Source organism: Gobius niger (genome assembly GCF_951799975.1).
Source record: "Gobius niger genome assembly, chromosome: 23".
NCBI lineage: Eukaryota > Metazoa > Chordata > Actinopteri > Gobiiformes > Gobiidae > Gobius > Gobius niger.
In genome coordinates, this window is record NC_136874.1 from 10748795 (window position 1) to 10767955 (window position 19161).

General features: G+C 39.5%; 4 protein-coding genes across 6 annotated transcripts; 2 read left to right on the plus strand and 2 right to left on the minus strand.

Annotated features, from left to right (window-relative positions):
- Nucleotides 1-784: 784 nt before the first annotated feature.
- On the minus strand, nucleotides 785-3436 carry LOC306981989 (keratin, type II cytoskeletal 8-like; the record flags this gene model as incomplete). Its single annotated transcript, XM_079581730.1, has 9 exons — nucleotides 3281-3436; nucleotides 2641-2849; nucleotides 2502-2562; nucleotides 2320-2415; nucleotides 2057-2224; nucleotides 1696-1821; nucleotides 1386-1606; nucleotides 1273-1298; nucleotides 785-954 (listed from the first exon to the last, which is right to left on the minus strand). Exons 1-9 carry the CDS (start codon nucleotides 3413-3415, stop codon nucleotides 785-787), a joined length of 1212 nt encoding a protein of 403 aa, XP_079437856.1. The 5' UTR covers nucleotides 3416-3436.
- On the minus strand, nucleotides 844-16143 carry LOC306982103 (keratin, type II cytoskeletal 8-like). Of its 3 annotated transcripts, none has more exons than XM_079581899.1 (10): nucleotides 15580-15750; nucleotides 15100-15308; nucleotides 14961-15021; nucleotides 14769-14864; nucleotides 14506-14673; nucleotides 14199-14324; nucleotides 13896-14116; nucleotides 13786-13811; nucleotides 13424-13454; nucleotides 844-901 (listed from the first exon to the last, which is right to left on the minus strand). In XM_079581899.1, exons 1-9 carry the CDS (start codon nucleotides 15712-15714, stop codon nucleotides 13447-13449), a joined length of 1050 nt encoding a protein of 349 aa, XP_079438025.1. In that variant the 5' UTR covers nucleotides 15715-15750; the 3' UTR covers nucleotides 844-901; nucleotides 13424-13446. The 3 variants fall into 3 exon arrangements, with proteins under 3 accessions (XP_079438025.1, XP_079438026.1, XP_079438024.1); XM_079581900.1 differs by lacking the exon at nucleotides 844-901 and adding an exon at nucleotides 16005-16143 and having other exon boundaries at nucleotides 12981-13454; nucleotides 15580-15698; XM_079581898.1 differs by lacking the exon at nucleotides 844-901 and having other exon boundaries at nucleotides 12981-13454.
- LOC306982136 (keratin, type I cytoskeletal 18-like) lies at nucleotides 3550-5623 on the plus strand. The gene is made up of 6 exons (XM_079581942.1): nucleotides 3550-4142; nucleotides 4235-4317; nucleotides 4400-4556; nucleotides 4644-4805; nucleotides 5010-5135; nucleotides 5387-5623. Exons 1-6 carry the CDS (start codon nucleotides 3774-3776, stop codon nucleotides 5618-5620), a joined length of 1131 nt encoding a protein of 376 aa, XP_079438068.1. The 5' UTR covers nucleotides 3550-3773; the 3' UTR covers nucleotides 5621-5623.
- LOC306982102 (keratin, type I cytoskeletal 18-like) lies at nucleotides 16073-18692 on the plus strand (the record flags this gene model as incomplete). The annotated part of the gene is made up of 8 exons (XM_079581897.1): nucleotides 16073-16453; nucleotides 16544-16626; nucleotides 16708-16864; nucleotides 16952-17113; nucleotides 17343-17468; nucleotides 17689-17918; nucleotides 18028-18062; nucleotides 18262-18692. The coding sequence occupies 8 exons, from the start codon at nucleotides 16073-16075 to the stop codon at nucleotides 18582-18584; spliced, it is 1497 nt and encodes a 498-aa protein (XP_079438023.1). The 3' UTR covers nucleotides 18585-18692.
- Nucleotides 18693-19161: the final 469 nt, after the last annotated feature.

Genomic DNA, 19161 nt, shown 5'->3' on the forward strand with positions numbered 1-19161 from the left:
TGATTGAAGCCGATATTGTAAATACACAGAAGAACTTTTCATTGGTGAGAAATGTGTATTTAAATGTATCCGCAAATGCGTCATGTGAGTGGACAAGAAAGAGTAGATAAGCCAATACTCTGATCCAATTAGGAAATGCCACTTAATCACATTATAAGAGAACACGGCCTGACCTGTCTGGTTTATCAGAACAGGGTTTAGACATGGTACATGCAGTGTTTTCCACAGTGGAATAACATTAACATATATGTGCTGGAAGGACAGGGTAACATGAGCCCAGGACACAACAACAAAAAACAGAACAGTGTTTGATTGCGTTCTTTATTAAATAAGCCAATGCAGATTTGTATTTTCATAGATTATTAAAGTATGAAAGGTATGTTTCTTAAGGGAAAAAAAGGCTTGTACAATCTGACTTCAAGAAACTTTATCTCTGTTTGTCCTTGTTGATAGAGACATTAGAACTGAAACCCCTTTGCTTGTTCCCCTTCTCCCCCTTATTTACTTCTCAAACAATCCCAAAGATAGTCAAAATAAAAGTTGCTTTTTGTCACAAAGAACCCAACACTCATACCGAGAAACATATTAATACTTTGGCAACTTTCAGAGGCAGATAATGTGACAAAAGAACTAAACCATGCACCAGGAAAACGTCCAAAACACTCAGTCAGCCATGAAGTCTGTGGGTCAGCCAGATAAACCACACATAATTAAATATTACTTTGCAGATTAAATTATTTAAATTAACTGAATTTGAACTCCTTATATAGACTGGTGGTCGGGCTCAGTCTTCATCTGCGGAACGGGAATTTTGGGACACGATCCCCATCTCCATGTCCAAGCGGGTGTTGGTAGTATCCTCTGGCACAGGTGTCAATGGTGTCTTCTCTGGTGGCTGTAGCTTCAGTGCTTCAGGGCTGAACGTCTGCGTGTAAGTAAGTTGGTTTGAGAAATCTGAGAGAGAGAGGTTTGATTTTAGTTGGACATGAAATATTGATTATCTGAACTCTGAATTAAAAAAAAAATCTAAACATTTTGTCTGCACTTGCTATTTATGTCCCCAACTGTAATAATTATCAGGGATTTGATAACTGAATGATATTGAGAGCAGTACATTAGTTTCACCACTAGGAGGAAACAAAGTTACACGTATTGTACAAGTCCAACAATACAAACAATTATTTTTAAAAGCATTTAATCATATTAAAGTGATAAAATACTTTATACATTTAACTATAAATTTGTGGAGAAAAAATATTAAAGGAGTTGTACCTGCATGGCGCATAAGCTCATTCATCCTAAAAGAAATAAATACATGGTTATTTTGTAATTCATGAAACAAAGTTAAGTGGGATCTTCATTTGTAGCGCATTATATCCACTTACCTCTGTTCCTCTCCTTCCAGCAGCTTGCGGTAAGTGGCGATCTCAATGTCCAGGGCCAGCTTGAGGTTCATAAGTTCCTGATACTCACGCAGCAGACCCGCTAAGTCCTGCTTGGCCCTCCTCAGAGCCTCTTCCAGTTGGGTTTTGTTTTTCAGCGCAGTCTCAAAACCCTCCTCACCTTCTGTTGTCACGCTGTCTATGTCTTTCTTCAGAGATAGTTCCTAAGGTGGAAAGTGTAAGTGTCAGTGACTCTTTATTTGTTAAAATGAACAGTCCGTGTTTCTGGTCTCTGTCAGTGTGTAATTCTGACCCTGCGAATGAGCATTTCCAGGTCCGCTTTGAGCCTCTCCACCAGGCGCTGCATGTCAGAGATGTCCCGTCTCAACTCACGCACTTCATGCTCTCGCTTCCCGGCAGTGAAGACCAGTTCATCCATCTACAAATGGTAAATGAAGCAGGTTAAGAACAAGCAGAAGAACATGTCTACGTTGTACAAAATGTTTGGTTTTATGACACAAAATCTACACTTTTTTAGTGTCAGAGCAGCATAATAAAAATAATTCAAGATTTCTGTAAACTTCTTTCTTCACTAAGTAACTGCCAATGTCTATAGACGTCAATTCAGGTTTTCAATGGGAACAGCAAAGCCTTAATATGAGAGCATGGTGTACCTTTCTCTGGTTCCACTGGTCAGCCTGATCTCTTGTGCGAGCCGCCATCTCTGCATACTGTCTCTTGGCATTTTCAATAATTTCCTCCATGTCGTCGAGTGAGCGATGGTTGTTGTCACGTATAATCAAAGTCTCATTTTGAATCATAGACTGCAGCTCTCTGATTTCCTGCAGGGAGAGTAAAATTATGATAGCTCCTTTTCTAATAAACCACACCTTGATCAAACAGAGTAAAATTTATAACAAAAGTGAAATATAGCAACCTCATCAAACCCGACTCTGAGGAAGTCCAGATTTCCCAGTAAGTCCTCCAGCTCCAGAGCGAGATCCACTGCCTTTAGGGTACCATCATCTACTTCCTAACAAACACAGCATACTCAATTCATCACAATTCATAACTATCTAAAATAAATGTATGTGTTGCGGTATCATACAGTAGCTGTACCTTTTTAGCAATAATAAATTTATTTTCCAGGTCATTTTTCTTCTGAACTTGATCATGGAACCTGAAACAAGTCCATACATGTTAGAATACAAAGAAACTTAAAAACTAAAATCTAAAGTTCTAGTTCTGAGCAGCTGACTTGTTTTTGGTGTCGTCCAGCTCCTGGTTCTTCAGCTCCAGTTCGTCCTGGAGTTTCTTCTGGTCTCGCAGCAAGTTGGCGATCTGCTGCTCGAGCTCATCCTTCATCTGCTTCACCACCTCATCCACGTTGGCTTTATAATCCTCCTGCTCCTTTAGGATCTTCAGCTTTGTGTCGAGCTTTTTGTTCTCATTCTCCAAGTTTTTCACCTAAGGGATTAATGGGAGGTAGTTCAAGCAACCGAACACAGGGTGGCGTAAGAAGACAGTGTTTGTGAATTTCTCAAAGGCACTTTTCATGGCCTGAGGCATAGGAAGAGAAAGGTCCGGGATTATAGTAAACAATGTTGCTAACTCGCTAAGAAAAATGCTCGTGTGTAAACACAAATAGCCTAGTACAACAAATATGTTATGTTAAATATTTTTATTCTAAATTTACTTATTCTACATTTTGTAATAGCCTTATGAATGTAACATAAATGCTAAACCATAATAAAACGATTAACACAAGATAATGAGTAACAACACATTTTTTTTCTTTAAAGACAATCATTTTAAGGGCACAACGGTGAGATAAATATATAAAATTAATAGCCCACAATATGAGTGTTTTAAAAAGGAAAAAGACACGAAATACTTACTTTGTCTATAAGCTGAACGAACTTGTTGTTGAGCCCCACAATGTCATCCTTTTCCTTGGACGTACCCGGGGCACTGGCGGTCCTCTTTCCCCTGGGTGAAAAGGACTGGCTGCTGAAGTCTCCAGGTTTAGACATTTCGGTGTATTGTATGGCAAATACGAGTCAGGTGAGCGGCGGAAATGACCACAACGCCCAGATGAGCAACTTTTAAGGGGGACTGAGGCCACCCATCACCTCCCATCTTCACGCAAAGTGTCCAATCATGTGTAGCCAAGTGCAACATTCCAACGAAATTCTATAAAAATATGCTAAATAAACTTGAAATTCAACTCGGAACCTGTTTGGTTTCCATGGGGCTGTCCACTAACAGCCAATGGCATCATTAGGAGGAGGATTTGTAGGTGAAACACAGGTATAAAACTCACCTGTGCCGTTTGGATCCGTCAACAGACACCTGTCTCCCGTCAGACACAGCTCTCATCCATCAGCCGCCATGTCCGCCAGTGTCTATGGTGGAGCCGGAGGAAGAGGTGCCAAGGCGTCCGTGTCCAGTCTAGAAGGGCTGCGTAATGTCATGCGTAATGACACGGAGCGGGACTCCCCAGCGCCCGCCGAGGGCCGCATCAAGCCCGCGAATGCGCCCACCAACAAAGCCGCTCCACCGCCTGCTCCCGCAGACGACAAACAGACGCTGCGGGGCCTGAACGACATGCTGACTGGCTACCTGAACAAAGTGAAGCAGCTCGAGAAGGAAAACAAAGACCTGGAGGACGAAATTGAAGACATTTTGTCCAAGAGATCGGCCCCAAATGGCCGTGATTGGGACGAGGTCCAGAAACCTCTGGACGATCTGAAAGACAAGGTAGGCTATTCTTCCTTTGTATTATTTGGATAATATGCACTCAGTAATCTCAATAATAATTCCATTAATTCTTCCTGCCTCTTCCTTTGCAGATTAAAGAAATCACAAAGGAAAATGCCAAGCTGTTACTGCAGATTGACAACACTGATCTGGCAAACAACGATCTGAAGAACAAGTAGGCAAAAATAAACATTACATTCAAATAATAAAAAAGTTACTTCACTGCTGAAACTCTTGCTGTATTTTGTCACATCCAGGCTGGATGATGAGAAGAAAGCAGTGAAGGCCATTGAAAAAGATGTGGAGGAACAGAAAAGAACCATTGATGAAACCAAGTTGAAATGTGCCCATCTGGAGAAAGACATAGAGCTGGTACAGAAAGAACTGGACACCCTGAAGGAGGAACACAAGGGGGTCAGTGTCTAAAATAAATACCATGCCATTACTGACAGAGAACAAGGCCTAAATGACATTTCTAAACCTATGTGTGTTCATGTATAGGATGTGGATGACCTACGTGACAAGATTAAGGACTCTGAGGTCAAAGTTGAGATTGAGTCAAGTGATTCAAACTTGGCTGATGCTCTTAGCAAGATCCGCAGGCAGTATGACGATCTGGTGTGGAAGAACGAGAAAGAAACAGAGGACTGGTATCAAAGCAAGGTATGTCACCAAAATGCACAGGTGGGTGGAGTAGCCAAAATGTTTCACTCAAATACGAATAGAAAGTAGTGATTATTCGAGTTAAAGAAACATATTGAAAGTTTAATGTGAATACTGAGTAAATGAGCCTGAAAATTGTGTTTTTGTTAAGACATCTAACTTTTAAATAATTTATATGGATATACATTGATTTTTGTTTTTTAGTTCACACCCATCAAAGTGGAGGAGGCCAAAAACACAGAGGCTGCAGACAAAAGTAAAGATGAGATGAAGGACTTTTCAAAGGAGAAGCAAAGTTTGGAGATTAAAATCCAGGCGGCGCACAGCACGGTAAACGCACCATGACTTTGCCAGTAACAACTTCCACATTTAAAACGCCGCACTGTCAGGAATGGGAGCATACCTGCAGGGCGCTGACTTCCATCACCCAGTCATTTACCTTTAAACACCTGGCTGCTTCTTTTTCATAACAAAACACAAATTTCCCATGCCAGAATTTAGAAAAAAAAAGGTCTAAACATGCCAGAATCTAAAAAAAATAATAGAAACTGTACATAAAAGGTAATCAAATTGTGTCACAGATCTACAATCTGGAGCAGAACGTGAAATCGACCAAAGTGGAGTATGGCCTCCGTCTGGCTCCCCTCAACAAAAAGAATCAAGATTTGGAGGCCGAGTTAAAAGTGGTGAGGAGTGAAGTGGAGAAGCAGCTGGAGAAGAACAAAGATCTCCTCATGGTCAAGATGAAGCTGGAAGACGAAGTCAGCAATTACGAGGAGCTCCTGCAGGGCGTCACTGTTGACCTTGAAGGGTAAAGATCAGAAAATATGTCAAGTTTGAAATAAAATAGTGCTTCCCATTCTGACAGCTTGGAGCTTGCTTTAAAGGACGCTGTGGATGAAGGTAAGATATATAAATATGTTTTACGCAGGAGGCTGAAATCAAATCTTACTCTTTCACCAAATCAACAAACTCACTTCACTGATTGCAAGTTCCACTAAAGTGCACCGTTCAATCTTTGCAATCACTGCATGCTAACCCACCAGAAGCAAAGTGAGGGTAATCACGGAACTCACACTCAATGATGATAACGTGTTTTAAAACCTCTCTTTTGCTCAGATCTCTAAGACCAACTTACTTTCACACAGATATTCAGAGAGCACTGATGGAGCTACAGCCACCGGAGAAGACACCATTGATGCAAGAAATGTCAGCCGTAGAACTGGTGGTGGCAGAGTCACTCAAAAAATCATTCGATCAAAAAATATTTCCGGAAACATTTATGCAACAAATATTACAATTCGCTAACCTGCCAAACGTTAATGGCAAAATGATGTAACACAACAGAAAAACTATATGAGCAATGGTGTGGCCTATCTAACTCTGTCTGTATCAAGCATAATCTTGTCAAACCTGTACATCATCTCAAATATGTGGGGAAGTTGAATAAACACTTTTGGGTTCAGAAACTTTTGAATGCGAGTCTTGTTTGACAAATATGAAAATGAAAGCAAAGTGACAAGTGAATGGGAAAACGTCCTTCTCAGTAATAAACCGTTTCTTTCATTGTATCCATTCTCTTTTCACGGAAATGCCATAACAAAGAAAGCTACAAATAATTAAATACAATAAGAGCAATAAAACATTCAGAATAAAATGAAATACAATAGACCAGATTCCTCCTCTTCACACAATTTAAATATTTTCTATTTGTACTTATTTGTACTTTGTTTCACGGCAGCCAACGAAACACACATTCATTTGAGTGTAGGCAAAAGCCAAGTCAACTCAATGTTGGCCTGGGTTTGCCAAGACCAAGAATCAATATATCAGTCTGGAACAAGGAGATTGTCCAGAAGTATTTCTTGATGCAGATTCTTTCATAAACCCAGCTGTATGGTCAAAAAATAAATAAAAGGTTACAAACTAATGGGTTAAAACTACCCTGTCTATGTGGTCAAATATTAGAAATATACTCATAACATAAAAAAGGTCTGAAAAAGACCTCATGCCGGGTCAAATGGTTGAGAGCGGAAGTCTGATGTTCTTTCTGCAGCTCCTCTAATATGGAGGAGGATGGATTTTGAATTTTATTTCTGTAATTAAAAGAGCAATAAATAGTAGATACATATCTTATGTTTACAAAAGACACAGAGAATACTTTAGACATTAAGGGAAAATGGGAATTGAAAAAGAACATAATTATCAGGGATGAGGACTGGGAACAGACACTGAGGAGGGACATAAAATAACAAATAGTTCTTCAAGATTTCGAGTGGAAACTAAAATTAGATTTTTAGCACTTCCTTTGTAATATCCAAGTTTGGAAGAACTTCAGACCAAAGCTGGCGGGGCTGGTCTGGTGGGAGACCACACTCACGTATTTCGAGACTGTCCAAAATGAATGAATGATCAGAAAGACATACACAGTGAAAATATTTAGGTGTTGAATTTCCTTTGGAACCGAAAGTCATAATATTGGGAATGTTCCCGAGCAACCTCAGATTAAATTGTCACATTTCCCAAATAAAAATACTACTCTTAATTGCAGAGAAAATGATTATGGTTTCTTGGCTCAAACCTCAGCCCCCCACAAGTACCCAATAGAAAAATAAACTGAAAGAAGTATACCACATGGAGCAAATGACAGCAAGATTGCAAATGAAAACCATTTATACAACTTTACAAACTCTTAATTTGTAAATGATATTTAAGTTGATCTTTGTTATATTCATTTATGTACCAAAGGGGGGGTTCATGAGTTAACAGGCCCGTTTGTAAAATAACAAAATCTTTCAATTTTAGACCTTCTCTTGTGAAGCAGCTCCGTAACTTATTCTTATAGCCCTCTTTTGTAAAATAAAGGCAAGATATTAGTAGTACAAGAATAACCCGGAACCACCAAAAAATACAACAAAGTATGGCAAAATAAAGGAATTTCCTTATAATTTAATTGCATAAACTTTTTTTTTTTTTTTTTACATATGTTTTGTGTGGCTGCTATTTATATTTCTCATCAATAAGTCCTAACATACTGCAGCACAGTAGCACAGCAGGTAGCACTCGCACCTGACAGCCAGAAGGTCCCGGAATTGATTCTCTGTGTGGAGTTTGCATGTTCTACCTGTGTCTGCGTAGGTTTCCTCCGGTTTCCCCAAACACTAAAAACATGTACAATAGGTAAATCCTTTGCCAGGGGTTTCTGACCACCAGCCTGGCTCCACATCTGGAGATGCCGCTGCCCACTGCCCCCTACGGGCCGTCCAGTGGCGTTGAGGGATGGGTTAAATGCAGAGAGACACATTCTGTTGTACAGTTGATGCATAATGACAACACGCAGCTGAAAGTTTACACAGACTAAATAACTTCATATCTTCTTTCCCACAGTCTGACATCAAAACAGAAAAAATGATCAGAAATGATTCCTATTTGTCAAATTATATCTTTTTCTAATGTCACAGTAGTTCAAATTCAGGTCAATGTTAAACGCGTCCTCTCATTATATCTGTTTTCTAAGGAACAGGTTGATTGTAGTCTTTTATGTGCTATTGTTTCACATCAGACACTCAACTCCAAAGAGTCAGCCAACTGAAAATGAAAATGTGAAAATGTTAAAAAGAATAAGCAGTAAAAAAAAAACAGACGTTTCTCATATTTACCAGAGATGTCAATATTTGTTAAAAGTATGAGAGTAAAGTATGTGTAAAACTGTTATTGCAACAGTAGGTTTTGGTGCTCGGCTGGTTTTTTATTTTTTTCACTGCACACATTGTAAACTGCTGAGTATTATTTTTATAATCCAGAACAATGGAATTCATCAGAAGTGTCTGTCAAACAACGCCTGCAGTTCTACTGAATTGATTTTGGCACATATTTGCAATAATAACTTAATACAATAATTGGTCACTAATTAAAAATAAAGTACTCTTCCTTCTAAAGAAGAGATTCCTCTTTGCATTTACTTTTCCTTTGTGATAAAACTGGCCCAACTGCTTTGTTCAGCAGATTCTTTTAAAATTTGTTAACCACAGGCAGCTGAAAGTTTACACACACTAAATATCTTCATATCTTTTTTCCCACCGTCTGACATCAATTATTCCTATTCCTATTAACAATTATTCCTATTTGTCAAATGAAATCTTCTCTTTTGTTAGGAGCACTCGTCCCATCAACCTCAAAGGCTTACAAGACGTCCGTATCTTCACTAATGTCACACTGAGAAACAGTTCAAACTTAGTGTCATTTGACTATTAACAATAAATGCTATGGCCTTTCTTTTTTGTTTTGTTTTAAATTTTATATATACAAAAAAGTGATTTCATCTCTGTTAAAGGACCCTTTGGGCCTTGAAGCGAAATCTCTAAAGCATGATGATATATGGATGTATTAATCTGTTTTTGAGTGTGCAACAGGCTCCAAGTCAGCTGATCTCCTGTTGGAGGGCAGAATTCACCCTTTGGGGCCATCGCCATGACAAGTCAAATTCTTATGAAATAAACAAAGATGTGGTGACAGGTCAAAAGAGTTACAGGTCTGTATGGTGGAACGAGGCTCTGACCACAAGCCGATGTGCACAAGCAACACCTTAACCATGGGCCCATCTAAGAAGAACAAAAATCCCCAACCACAGGAGAATGGAAAGTGGCTGACCTTCCAGATGCTGATGTATCTGAAACCGCACGAGACTGGAGAAAGGTTAACTTCGAGTTTAAGCACAGAATGGGCACTTGGCTTGGTGCACTCGAACTGTAAACGTTCAACTGTCTTTCCTATTGAATCTGATCTTAAATCTCCATTTGTGATCAGACTGCTTAGACCTCTTGGCCCTCGTGGGCGGTGTTAGTCGAGCGAAGTGAACTCAGGGGACAAGAGCTGGTGTTGCTCTGTCCTGTGTTCGCACCTGGACTCTCATCTTTTCACTTGTCAATTGGTCACCCATAGGCGTTTTCCTTTCTGTATCATCACTATTTTTCATTAAATCCACAAGAAATCTTCATTTGGTGAGTTGAATTTGTTATTGCATTTGATTTTCCCCATTTGTGAAAGGGGAAATTACTGCAGGCATTGGATGAATGGTCAGACTCGGGGGTTAAAAGGTTTGAGTGTATTGGATTGCTTCACAGTAGCACTAGGTCAATGTAATTAGGAGTACAGTTCAAGTTAGAAAGAAAGTAACGGAGAGAAGTAATATTTTAAAATCTCTCATAAAACAAACTCGTCTCCTCGCTGTGCTGCAAAAAGTAATCTTGAAACAAGGAAACCTTTTCTTGGTAAATTTGTCCTTAATTTGGGCCAAGCTTTTTAATTCACTTAAACTAAGAAAAAAGATCTGACCTCACTCAAAACTAGATTTAAAAACAAATCTAATTTACTTGTCAGATAAAACTGCTGTATATGTTTTTTTTATTTTTTTATTTAAGCGTTCAAATCTGGCCCCAAGGAGAGATTTCTTGAAATTAGTCACACAAATGAAGGACATTATTAAGGACTTATAGATTTAAATATTATTTTACTTATTTCAAGATTATGTTTTGCAGTGGTTGGACAGCTCCATGTTGTTTGCACTGTCCTGTACTATTTGTTTGCTGCCTGATATAAAACCCTTCCCGACAAATCACACCTTTTTTGCCTGCGAAAAAAATATTAAATTCAGGTCAATGTTAAACACATCGTACCTTTATGCCTGTTTTATATGGAATAAGGATTCAAATCAAATTAATCAAATGAATTATTGCAACAGTAGGTTTTGGTGCTTAGTCTCGGTTGGTATTTCTTTTTTTTCACTGCAAACATTGTAAACAACTGCAGAGTATTATTTTTATAATCCAGAAGAATGAAATTCATCAGAAGTGTCTGTCATAACAACACCTGCAGTTCCACTGAATTGATTTTCGACAATGACAACTTAGTTACAACAATTAAGTACTCTTCCTGCTAAAGAAGAGATTCCTTTTCGCATTTACTTTTCCTTTTCCTTTTCCAAACCAGCCCAACTGCTTTGTTCAGCAGATTCTTTCAATATTCGTTACCCACACCCAGCTGAAAGTTCACAAGCATTAAATATCTTCATATCTTCTTTCCCACAGTCTGACATCAAAACAGCTGCACAAGTAAAAATGATCAGAAATTATTCCGATTTGCCAAATGAAATCTTCTCTTATGTTTGGTGCACTCGTCCCACCAACATCAAAGGCTTACAAGACTTCCCCATCTTGACCAATGTCACACTGGAAAACAGTTCTAATTTAGAGGCATCTGACCGTCAAAAATGAAAGCTATGGCCTTTCTTTTTGATTTTGTTTTAAATTTAATAGAATGATAATCTTACTAAATCGTTTTAAAAGTGATCTTATCTCTAGTAGAACAAAGTCATCAACTCTCTGCACTGCAAAAAGCAATCTTGAAATAAGGAATCCTTTTCTTAAAATAATTTGTCCTTAATTTGGGCCAAGATTTTTTTTTCTTTATTTCTCTATTGTTATTATATTGAACAAACTTCAATCAACATCACAGAATACACATTCCCCTTGCTTTGAGTTCATAGATGTCGTTCAGTCCATAGTTTTCGTTTACAGTTGGTTTCAATAAAATAAAAAGTCCATACTCCAGACCAAATGGAGCACTAAAAATAAGGCAGCTGGAGAAACAAAAAGCAGGGACGTGACCAAACCCCTAATAAATTAGAAAAAAGTTAGCCAATAATCACACAGATTAGATCAGGGGTGTCAAACTAATTTTGGGCTTGCGGGCCGAAATTCAGCTCCCACGGTGGGTCACGGGCCGCATATAATAGGGATTTTTTTTCCAATAAATGAAGAATAATAAATGTGATTTGGTCAAAGCTGTAGCTTCATTAATAACAACGGCTCACACTTGTATTGCACTTTACAAGTCCCTCAAAGTACTAGGCTACATAATAGTAGTCATTATTCATTCTCTCCAATTATGTCAGTGCCCTCTGCTGGACACGTGTGGAACTCTTTCCTATTTTAAATCTAATACCCCCTAGTCGCTAGAATGAGCATTCTGGTTATTCTTTAAAAGATCATAACTCTGCACAGGAATTGGATAGACACTTAAGTTTTTCCTACACAATCTGGAATTAATGCTCTACAGGGCAGGGGCCGGATCAGGCCCGTGGGCCGTATGTTTGACACCCCTGGATTAGATAGTACACCTGGCTATACCACGCGAGGACAAAGTAGACCATCCAACGAGCAAAGCCTTGGGCACCATTGAATTCGTATTAGCGGCACTATGATAGATCAATAGGTAGCGTTCACGATATCTGATATGATGTTATCATATCAGGTGCAGGGCCAGGCCCAATAAAACTCAATTGGAGAAACACTGTTTTTTGCAAGAAATTTCCAAAATGAAAATTGACAAATGTTTTTCCTCTTCAGTATTTGACAATGATTGGATCCACAAACCCGCCGTGCAATTTTTATAGGCTATGTGAAAGTCCATTCTACTGGACAACATCACTCTCAATATTGTGACCACTTTCGGACGCCTTCCGGAGAAAATAATTAGACATTTAGTTTATATGTGCAGATAGAGGAGCCATTGTACTTTGTGACAGTTTTTGTTTCATGTGTTGTAAAATTCAAGCATGCCTGAGCACACACAACCAGAAAGAGTTTTTGTGTCTCGGTCTGTGGGGTGAGACTTCGAATGAAAGTCTGTAAGAGACAAAATCTCTGCCGAAGGAACAGGTGCTTTGTTCATGTGGCAGAAGCTCCATAAAGACCTTGATTAAATATGAAATATTTGTCAAAATTAACACCATCTTGTAGAAGCATTTCCTTAAACCTCCAATATCCGGGCCCACATGTATAATCTTCAATTGCAATATTTAACCCAATACAATTATGAACACAATTTGCCATAAATACAACTTGCAAGGTTTTGTCTTTTTCCAGGTATACAGTACTGATCTAGTTGTTTAAATCTCCAGATATCAATGAAATCAGATGGTTATCAAAACAGGGTTTAGACATGGTACACGCAGTGTACCAGAGAAATAATATTAACAAAAACCAGAACAGTGTTTGATTGCGTTCTTTATTAAATAAGCCAATGCAGATTTGTATTTTCATAGATTAGTACAGTATGAAAGGTATGTTTCACACAACACTCATACCGAGAAACATACTAATACTTTGGCAACTTTCAGAGGCAGATAATGTGACAAAAGAACTAAACCATGCACCAAGAAAACATCTAAAACACTCAGTCAGCCATGAAGTCTGTGGGTCAGCCAGATAAACCACAACACATAATTAAATACTACTTTGCAAATTAGATTCATTAAATTAACTGAATTTGATTGAAACTGAAACTTCACATTTATGGATATATTATCATGTAACGCAGCTCCTTATATAGACTGGTGGTCGGGCTCAGTCTTCATCTGCGTAACGGGAACTTTGGGACACAATCTTCCCCATCTCCACGTCCAGGCGGATCAGCAGACGTTTGTTAGACGAGGGGTAGGGGAGGACTGTCTTTGATGGGGTAACGGTAATGGGTTTTTGGGGGGTGTTGGTAGTATCCTCTGGCACAGGTGTTAATGGTGTCTTCTCTGGTGGCTGTAGCTTCAGTGCTGGCTGAACGTCTGCGTGTAAGTAAGTTGGTTTTAGAAATCTGAGAGAGAGAGGTTTGATTTTAGTTGGACATAAAACATTGATTATCTGAACGCTGCATAAAAAAGGAAAATCTAAACATTTTGTCTACTCTTGCTATTTATGTCCCCAACTGTAATAATTATCAGGGATTTGATAACTGAATGATATTAAGAGCAGTACATTAGTTTCACCACTAGGAGGAAACCTAGTTACACGTAAAGAAACAAGTCCAACAATACAAAGACTTTATATTTGATTAGCTTTTAATCAGGTTAAAGTGATAAAAATAAATTATATATCTAACTATAAATAGAAATGTTTGTGGAGAATAAATATTAAAGGAGTTGTACCTGCATGGCGCATAAGCTCATTCATCCTAAAAGAAATAAATACATGGTTATTTTGTATTTCATGTAACAAAGTTAAATGGAAACTTCAACAGCGCATTATATCCACTTACCTCTGTTCCTCTCCTTCCAGCAGCTTGCGGTAAGTGGCGATCTCAATGTCCAGGGCCAGCTTGAGGTTCATAAGTTCCTGATACTCACGCAGCAGACCCGCCAAGTCCTGCTTGGCCCTCCTCAGAGCCTCTTCCAGTTGGGTTTTGTTTATTAGCGCAGTCTCAAAACCCTCCTCACCTTCTGTTGTCACGCTGTCTATGTCTTTCTTCAGAGATAGTTCCTAAGGTGGAAAGTGTAATTGTCAGTTGTTTGTTAAAATGAACAGTCCGTGTTTCTGGTCTCTGTCAGTGTGTAATTCTGACCCTGCGAATGAGTGTTTCCAGGTCCGCTTTGAGCCTCTCCACCAGGCGCTGCATGTCAGAGATGTCCCGTCTCAACTCACGCACTTCTTGCTCTCGCTTCCCGACAGTGAAGACCAGTTCATCCATCTACAAATGGAAAATCAAGCAGGTTAAGAACAAGCAGAAGAACATATCTACGTTGTACAAAATGTTTTTATATGCTGAAGCCTGACGCAAAATCTACACTTTTTCAGAGTGTCTATTTTAGTGTCAAACGTTTTTCTGAATCCACTGTAAATTCAATGGGCAATATGAGAGCATGGTGTACCTTTCTCTGGTTCCACTGGTCAGCCTGATCTCTTGTGCGAGCCGCCATCTCTGCATACTGTCTCTTGGCATTTTCAATAATTTCATCCATGTCGTCGAGTGAGCGATGGTTGTTGTCACGTATAATCAAAGTCTCATTTTGAATCATAGACTGCAGCTCTCTGATTTCCTGCAGGGAGAGTAAAATTATGATAGCTCCTTTTCTAATAAACCACAACTTGATCAAAAATTGTAAAATTAATAACAAAAGTGAAATATAGCAACCTCATCAAACCCGACTCTGAGGAAGTCCAGATTTCCCATTAAGTCCTCCAGCTCCAGAGCGAGATCCACTGCCTTTAGGGTACCATCATCTACTTCCTAACAAAACATAACAAACAGCATGCTCAGTTCATCTCACAATTCATAACTATCTAAAATAAATGTATGTGTTGGAGTATTATACTATAACTGTACCTTTTTAGTAATAACAAATTCATTTTCCAGGTCATTTTTCTTCTGAACTTGATCATGGAACCTGAAACAAGTCCATACATGTTAGAATACAAAGAAACTTAAAAACTAAAATCTAAAGTTCTAGTTCTGAGCAGCTGACTTGTTTTTGGTGTCGTCCAGCTCCTGGTTCTTCAGCTCCAGTTCGTCCTGAAGTTTCTTCTGGTCTCGCAGCAAGTTGGCGATCTGCTGCTCGAGCTCATCCTTCATCTGCTTCACCACCTCATCCACGTTGGCTTTATAATCCTCCTGCTCCTTTAGGATCTTCAGCTTTGTGTCGAGCTTTTTGTTCTCATTCTCCAAGTTTTTCACCTAAGGGATTAATGAGAGGTAGTTCAAGCAACCGAACACAGGGTGGCGTAAGAAGACAGTGTTTGTGAATTTCTCAAAGGCACTTTTCATGGCCTGAGGCATTGGAAGAGAAAGGTCCGGGATTATAGTAAACAATGTTGCTAACTCGCTAAGAAAAATGTAAACACAAATAGCCTAGTACAACAAATATGTTCGATTTTAAAATTAATAGGCCACATTATGACTGTTTTAAAATGGCCTATGCCAATTCAATAAGAAACAAAATACTTACTTTGTCTATAAGCTGAACGAACTTGTTGTTGAGCCCCACCATGTCATCCTTTTCCTTGGACGTACCCGGGGCACTGGCGGTCCTCTTTCCCCTGGGTGCATAGGACTGGCTGCTGAAGTCTCCAGGTTTAGACATTTCGGTGTATTGTATGGCAAATACGAGTCAGGTGAGCGGCGGAAATGACCACAACGCCCAGATGAGCAACTTTTAAGGGGGACTGAGGCCACCCATCACCTCCCATCTCCACGCAAAGTGTCCAATCATGTGTAGCCAAGTGCAACATTCCAACGAAATTATATGAAAATATGCTAAATAAACTTGAAATTCAACTCGGGACCTGTTTGGTTTCCATGGGGCTGTCCACTAACAGCCAATGGCATCATTAGGAGGAGGATTTGTAGGTGAAAAGCAGGTATAAAACTCACCTGTGCCGTTTGGATCCGTCAACAGACACCTGTCTCCCGTCAGACACAGCTCTCATCCATCAGCCGCCATGCCTTTAAACTCATCCGCCAGTGTGTACGGTGGAGCCGGAGGAAGAGGTGCCAAGGCGTCCGTGTCCAGTCTAGAAGGGCTGCGTAATGTCATGCGTAATGACACGGAGCGGGACTCCCCAGCGCCCGCCGAGGGCCGCATCAAGCCCGCGAATGCGCCCACCAACAAAGCCGCTCCACCGCCTGCTCCCGCAGACGACAAACAGACGCTGCGGGGCCTGAACGACAGGCTGACTGGCTACCTGAACAAAGTGAAGCAGCTCGAGAAGGAAAACAAAGACCTGGAGGATGAAATTGAAGACATTTTGTCCAAGAGATCGGCCCCAAATGGCCGTGATTGGGATGAGGTCCAGAAACCTCTGGACGATCTGAAGGACAAGGTATTTTTCCTTTGTATTATTTTGATAATAATCTACCCTCAGTAATCTCAATAATAATTCAATTAATTCTTCCTGCCTCTTCCTTTGCAGATTAAAGAAATCACAAAGGACAATGCCAAGCTGTTACTGCAGATTGACAACACTGATCTGGCAAACAACGATCTGAAGAACAAGTAGGAAAAAACTAACATTACATTCTAATAAAAAAAAAAAAAATGGCTAATGAAACTCTTGCTGTGTTTTGTCACATCCAGGCTGGATGATGAGAAGAAAGCAGTGAAGGCCATTGAAAAAGATGTGGAGGAACAGAAAAGAACCATTGATGAAACCAAGTTGAAATGTGCCCATCTGGAGAAAGACATAGAGCTGGTACAGAAAGAACTGGACACCCTGAAGGAGGAACACAAGGGGGTCAGTGTCTAAAATAAATACCATGCCATTACTGACAGAGAACAAGGCCTAAATGACATTTCTAAACCTATGTGTGTTCATGTATAGGATGTGGATGACCTACGTGACAAGATTAAGGACTCTGAGGTCAAAGTTGAGATTGAGTCAAGTGATTCAAACTTGGCTGATGCTCTTAGCAAGATCCGCAGTCAGTATGACGATCTGGTGTGGAAGAACGAGAAAGAAACAGAGGACTGGTATCAAAGCAAGGTATGTCACCAAAATGCATAGGTGGGTGGAGTAGCTTGTCTACTCAAGTCGTGATAACAATTTCACTCAAATACGAATAAAAGTAGTGATTCAAGAAAAAGAAAAAGTACTTGAGAGTTTATTGTGAATACTGAGTAAATAAGCCTGAAAGTCTGAATTATGTTTTTGTTATGACATATAACTTTTAATAATTTATATGTATTTACATACATTTATTTTTGTTTTTTAGTTTACGCCCATCAAAGTGGAGGAGGCCAAAAACACAGAGGCTGCGAACAAAAGTAAAGATGAGATGAAGGACTTGTCAAAGGAGAGGCAGATTTTGGAGATTAAAATCCAGACAGCGCACACCACGGTAAACGCACCATGACTTTGCCAGTAGCAACTTCCACATTTAAAACGCCGCACTGTCAGGAATGGGAGCATACCTGCAGGGCGCTGACTTCCATCACCCTGTCATTTACCTTTAAACACCTGGCTGCTTCTTTTTCATAACAAAACAAAAATGTGTCTGAACATGCCAGAATGTAAAAAAATGTGTACTGTACATGAAAGGTATTCAAATTATGTCACAGATCTACAATCTGGAGCAGAACGTGAAATCGACCAAAGTGGACTATGGCCTCCGTCTGGCTCCCCTCAACAGAAAGAATCAAGATTTGGAGGCCGAGTTAAAAGTGGTGAGGAATGAAGTGGAGAAGCAGCTGGAGAAGAACAAAGATCTTCTCATGGTCAAGATGAAGCTGGAAGAAGAAATCCACTATTACCAAGAGCTCATGCAGGGCGTCACTGCTGACCCTGAAAGGTAAAGATAAGAAAATATGTCAAGTTTACAGTAAAATAGTTCTTCCCTATAGCTGCTCCCCATATTTTGCTTCACCCGTGAAAACAAGTGCTCTTTCCCATTCTGACAGCTTGGAGTTTGCTTTAAAGGACGCTGTGGATGAGGGTAAGATGGATAAACATATTAAGCAGGAGGCTGAAATGAAATCTTACTCTTGCACCTAATCAACAAACTCACTTCATGTTCCACTAAAGTGCACTGTACAATCTTTCCAGTCACTGCATGCTAACCCACCAGAAGCAAAGTGAGGGTGATAATGGAAATTGAAAATTGAAAATGTACTAAATTCAAGTTTGTTTTCCAGGCCAGCAAAAGCTTAATGGCAAACCCGAGCAAGAAGAGGAGGAAGCAGTGAAGCTGGAAGTAGTGAAGCAAGAAAGTGCCCCGATCATCAATTCTGTGCCACCAGAAAAAGAAGCTCAAGTGGAGTCTCCCCTGCAATCAGAAGCTGCAGTCAATGAGGCTGCACCTCCGCTGGATTCAAGTGATGGGACAAAGAACAAGAAACAAAAGAAAACAAAGCGTTCATCTTCATCCTCCTCTTCCTCCTCCTCCTCCTCATCTTCTTCATCATCTTCATCTGAATCAGAGGATGAAAAACCAGAAAATGATGCAACACAACAGTAAAACAATTTCTATAAGCAATGGTGTGGCCTATCTAACTCTTTCTGTAGCAAGCATGATCTTGTCAAACCTGTAAATCATCTCAAATGTGTGGGAAAGTTGAATAAACACTCCTGGGTTCAGAAACTGTTTGAATGCGTGTCTTGTTTGACAAATAATAAAATGAAAGCAAAGTGACAAGTGAATGGGAAAACATCACTCTTAGTAAAAGACCATTTCTTTCATTTTATCCATTCTCTTTTCACGGAAATGCCATAACAAAGAAAGCTACAATTAATTAAATACAATAATAGCAAAAAAAAACATTCAGAATATAAAGAAATACACATTCACATTCCTCTTCACACATCAAAATATTTGTTTTTGATTTATTCTTATATTTAAATAGAAGATCTGAAAGGCAGTCACCGAAACAAACATTAATTCGAGTATAGTCTATGCAAAAGCCAGTTTAAAGTAATTTTTCTTCTGCTTACCTCACTCTTTACAGGTTCATGTGGCAACAGGCCCGTTTGTAAAATAACCAAGTGTTTAGATTTTAGTCGTCTTCTTTGGAATTACCCCGTACCTCCAAACAATA

Coding starts and splice junctions, on each gene's coding strand:
- LOC306982136 (XM_079581942.1), top strand. CDS start 3,774: ATGTCCGCCAGTGTCTATGGTGGAGCCGGAGGAAGAGGTGCCAAGGCG. Junction 4,557..4,643: donor TGAAGGAGGAACACAAGGGG/GTCAGTGTCTAA, acceptor GTTCATGTATAG/GATGTGGATGACCTACGTGA. Junction 5,136..5,386: donor TCCAGGCGGCGCACAGCACG/GTAAACGCACCA, acceptor ATTGTGTCACAG/ATCTACAATCTGGAGCAGAA.
- LOC306982103 (XM_079581899.1), bottom strand. CDS start 15,714: ATGTCTAAACCTGGAGACTTCAGCAGCCAGTCCTATGCACCCAGGGGA. Junction 15,309..15,579: donor TCGTTCAGCTTATAGACAAA/GTAAGTATTTTG, acceptor TTAATCCCTTAG/GTGAAAAACTTGGAGAATGA. Junction 14,325..14,505: donor ACCAGTGGAACCAGAGAAAG/GTACACCATGCT, acceptor TTCCATTTGTAG/ATGGATGAACTGGTCTTCAC.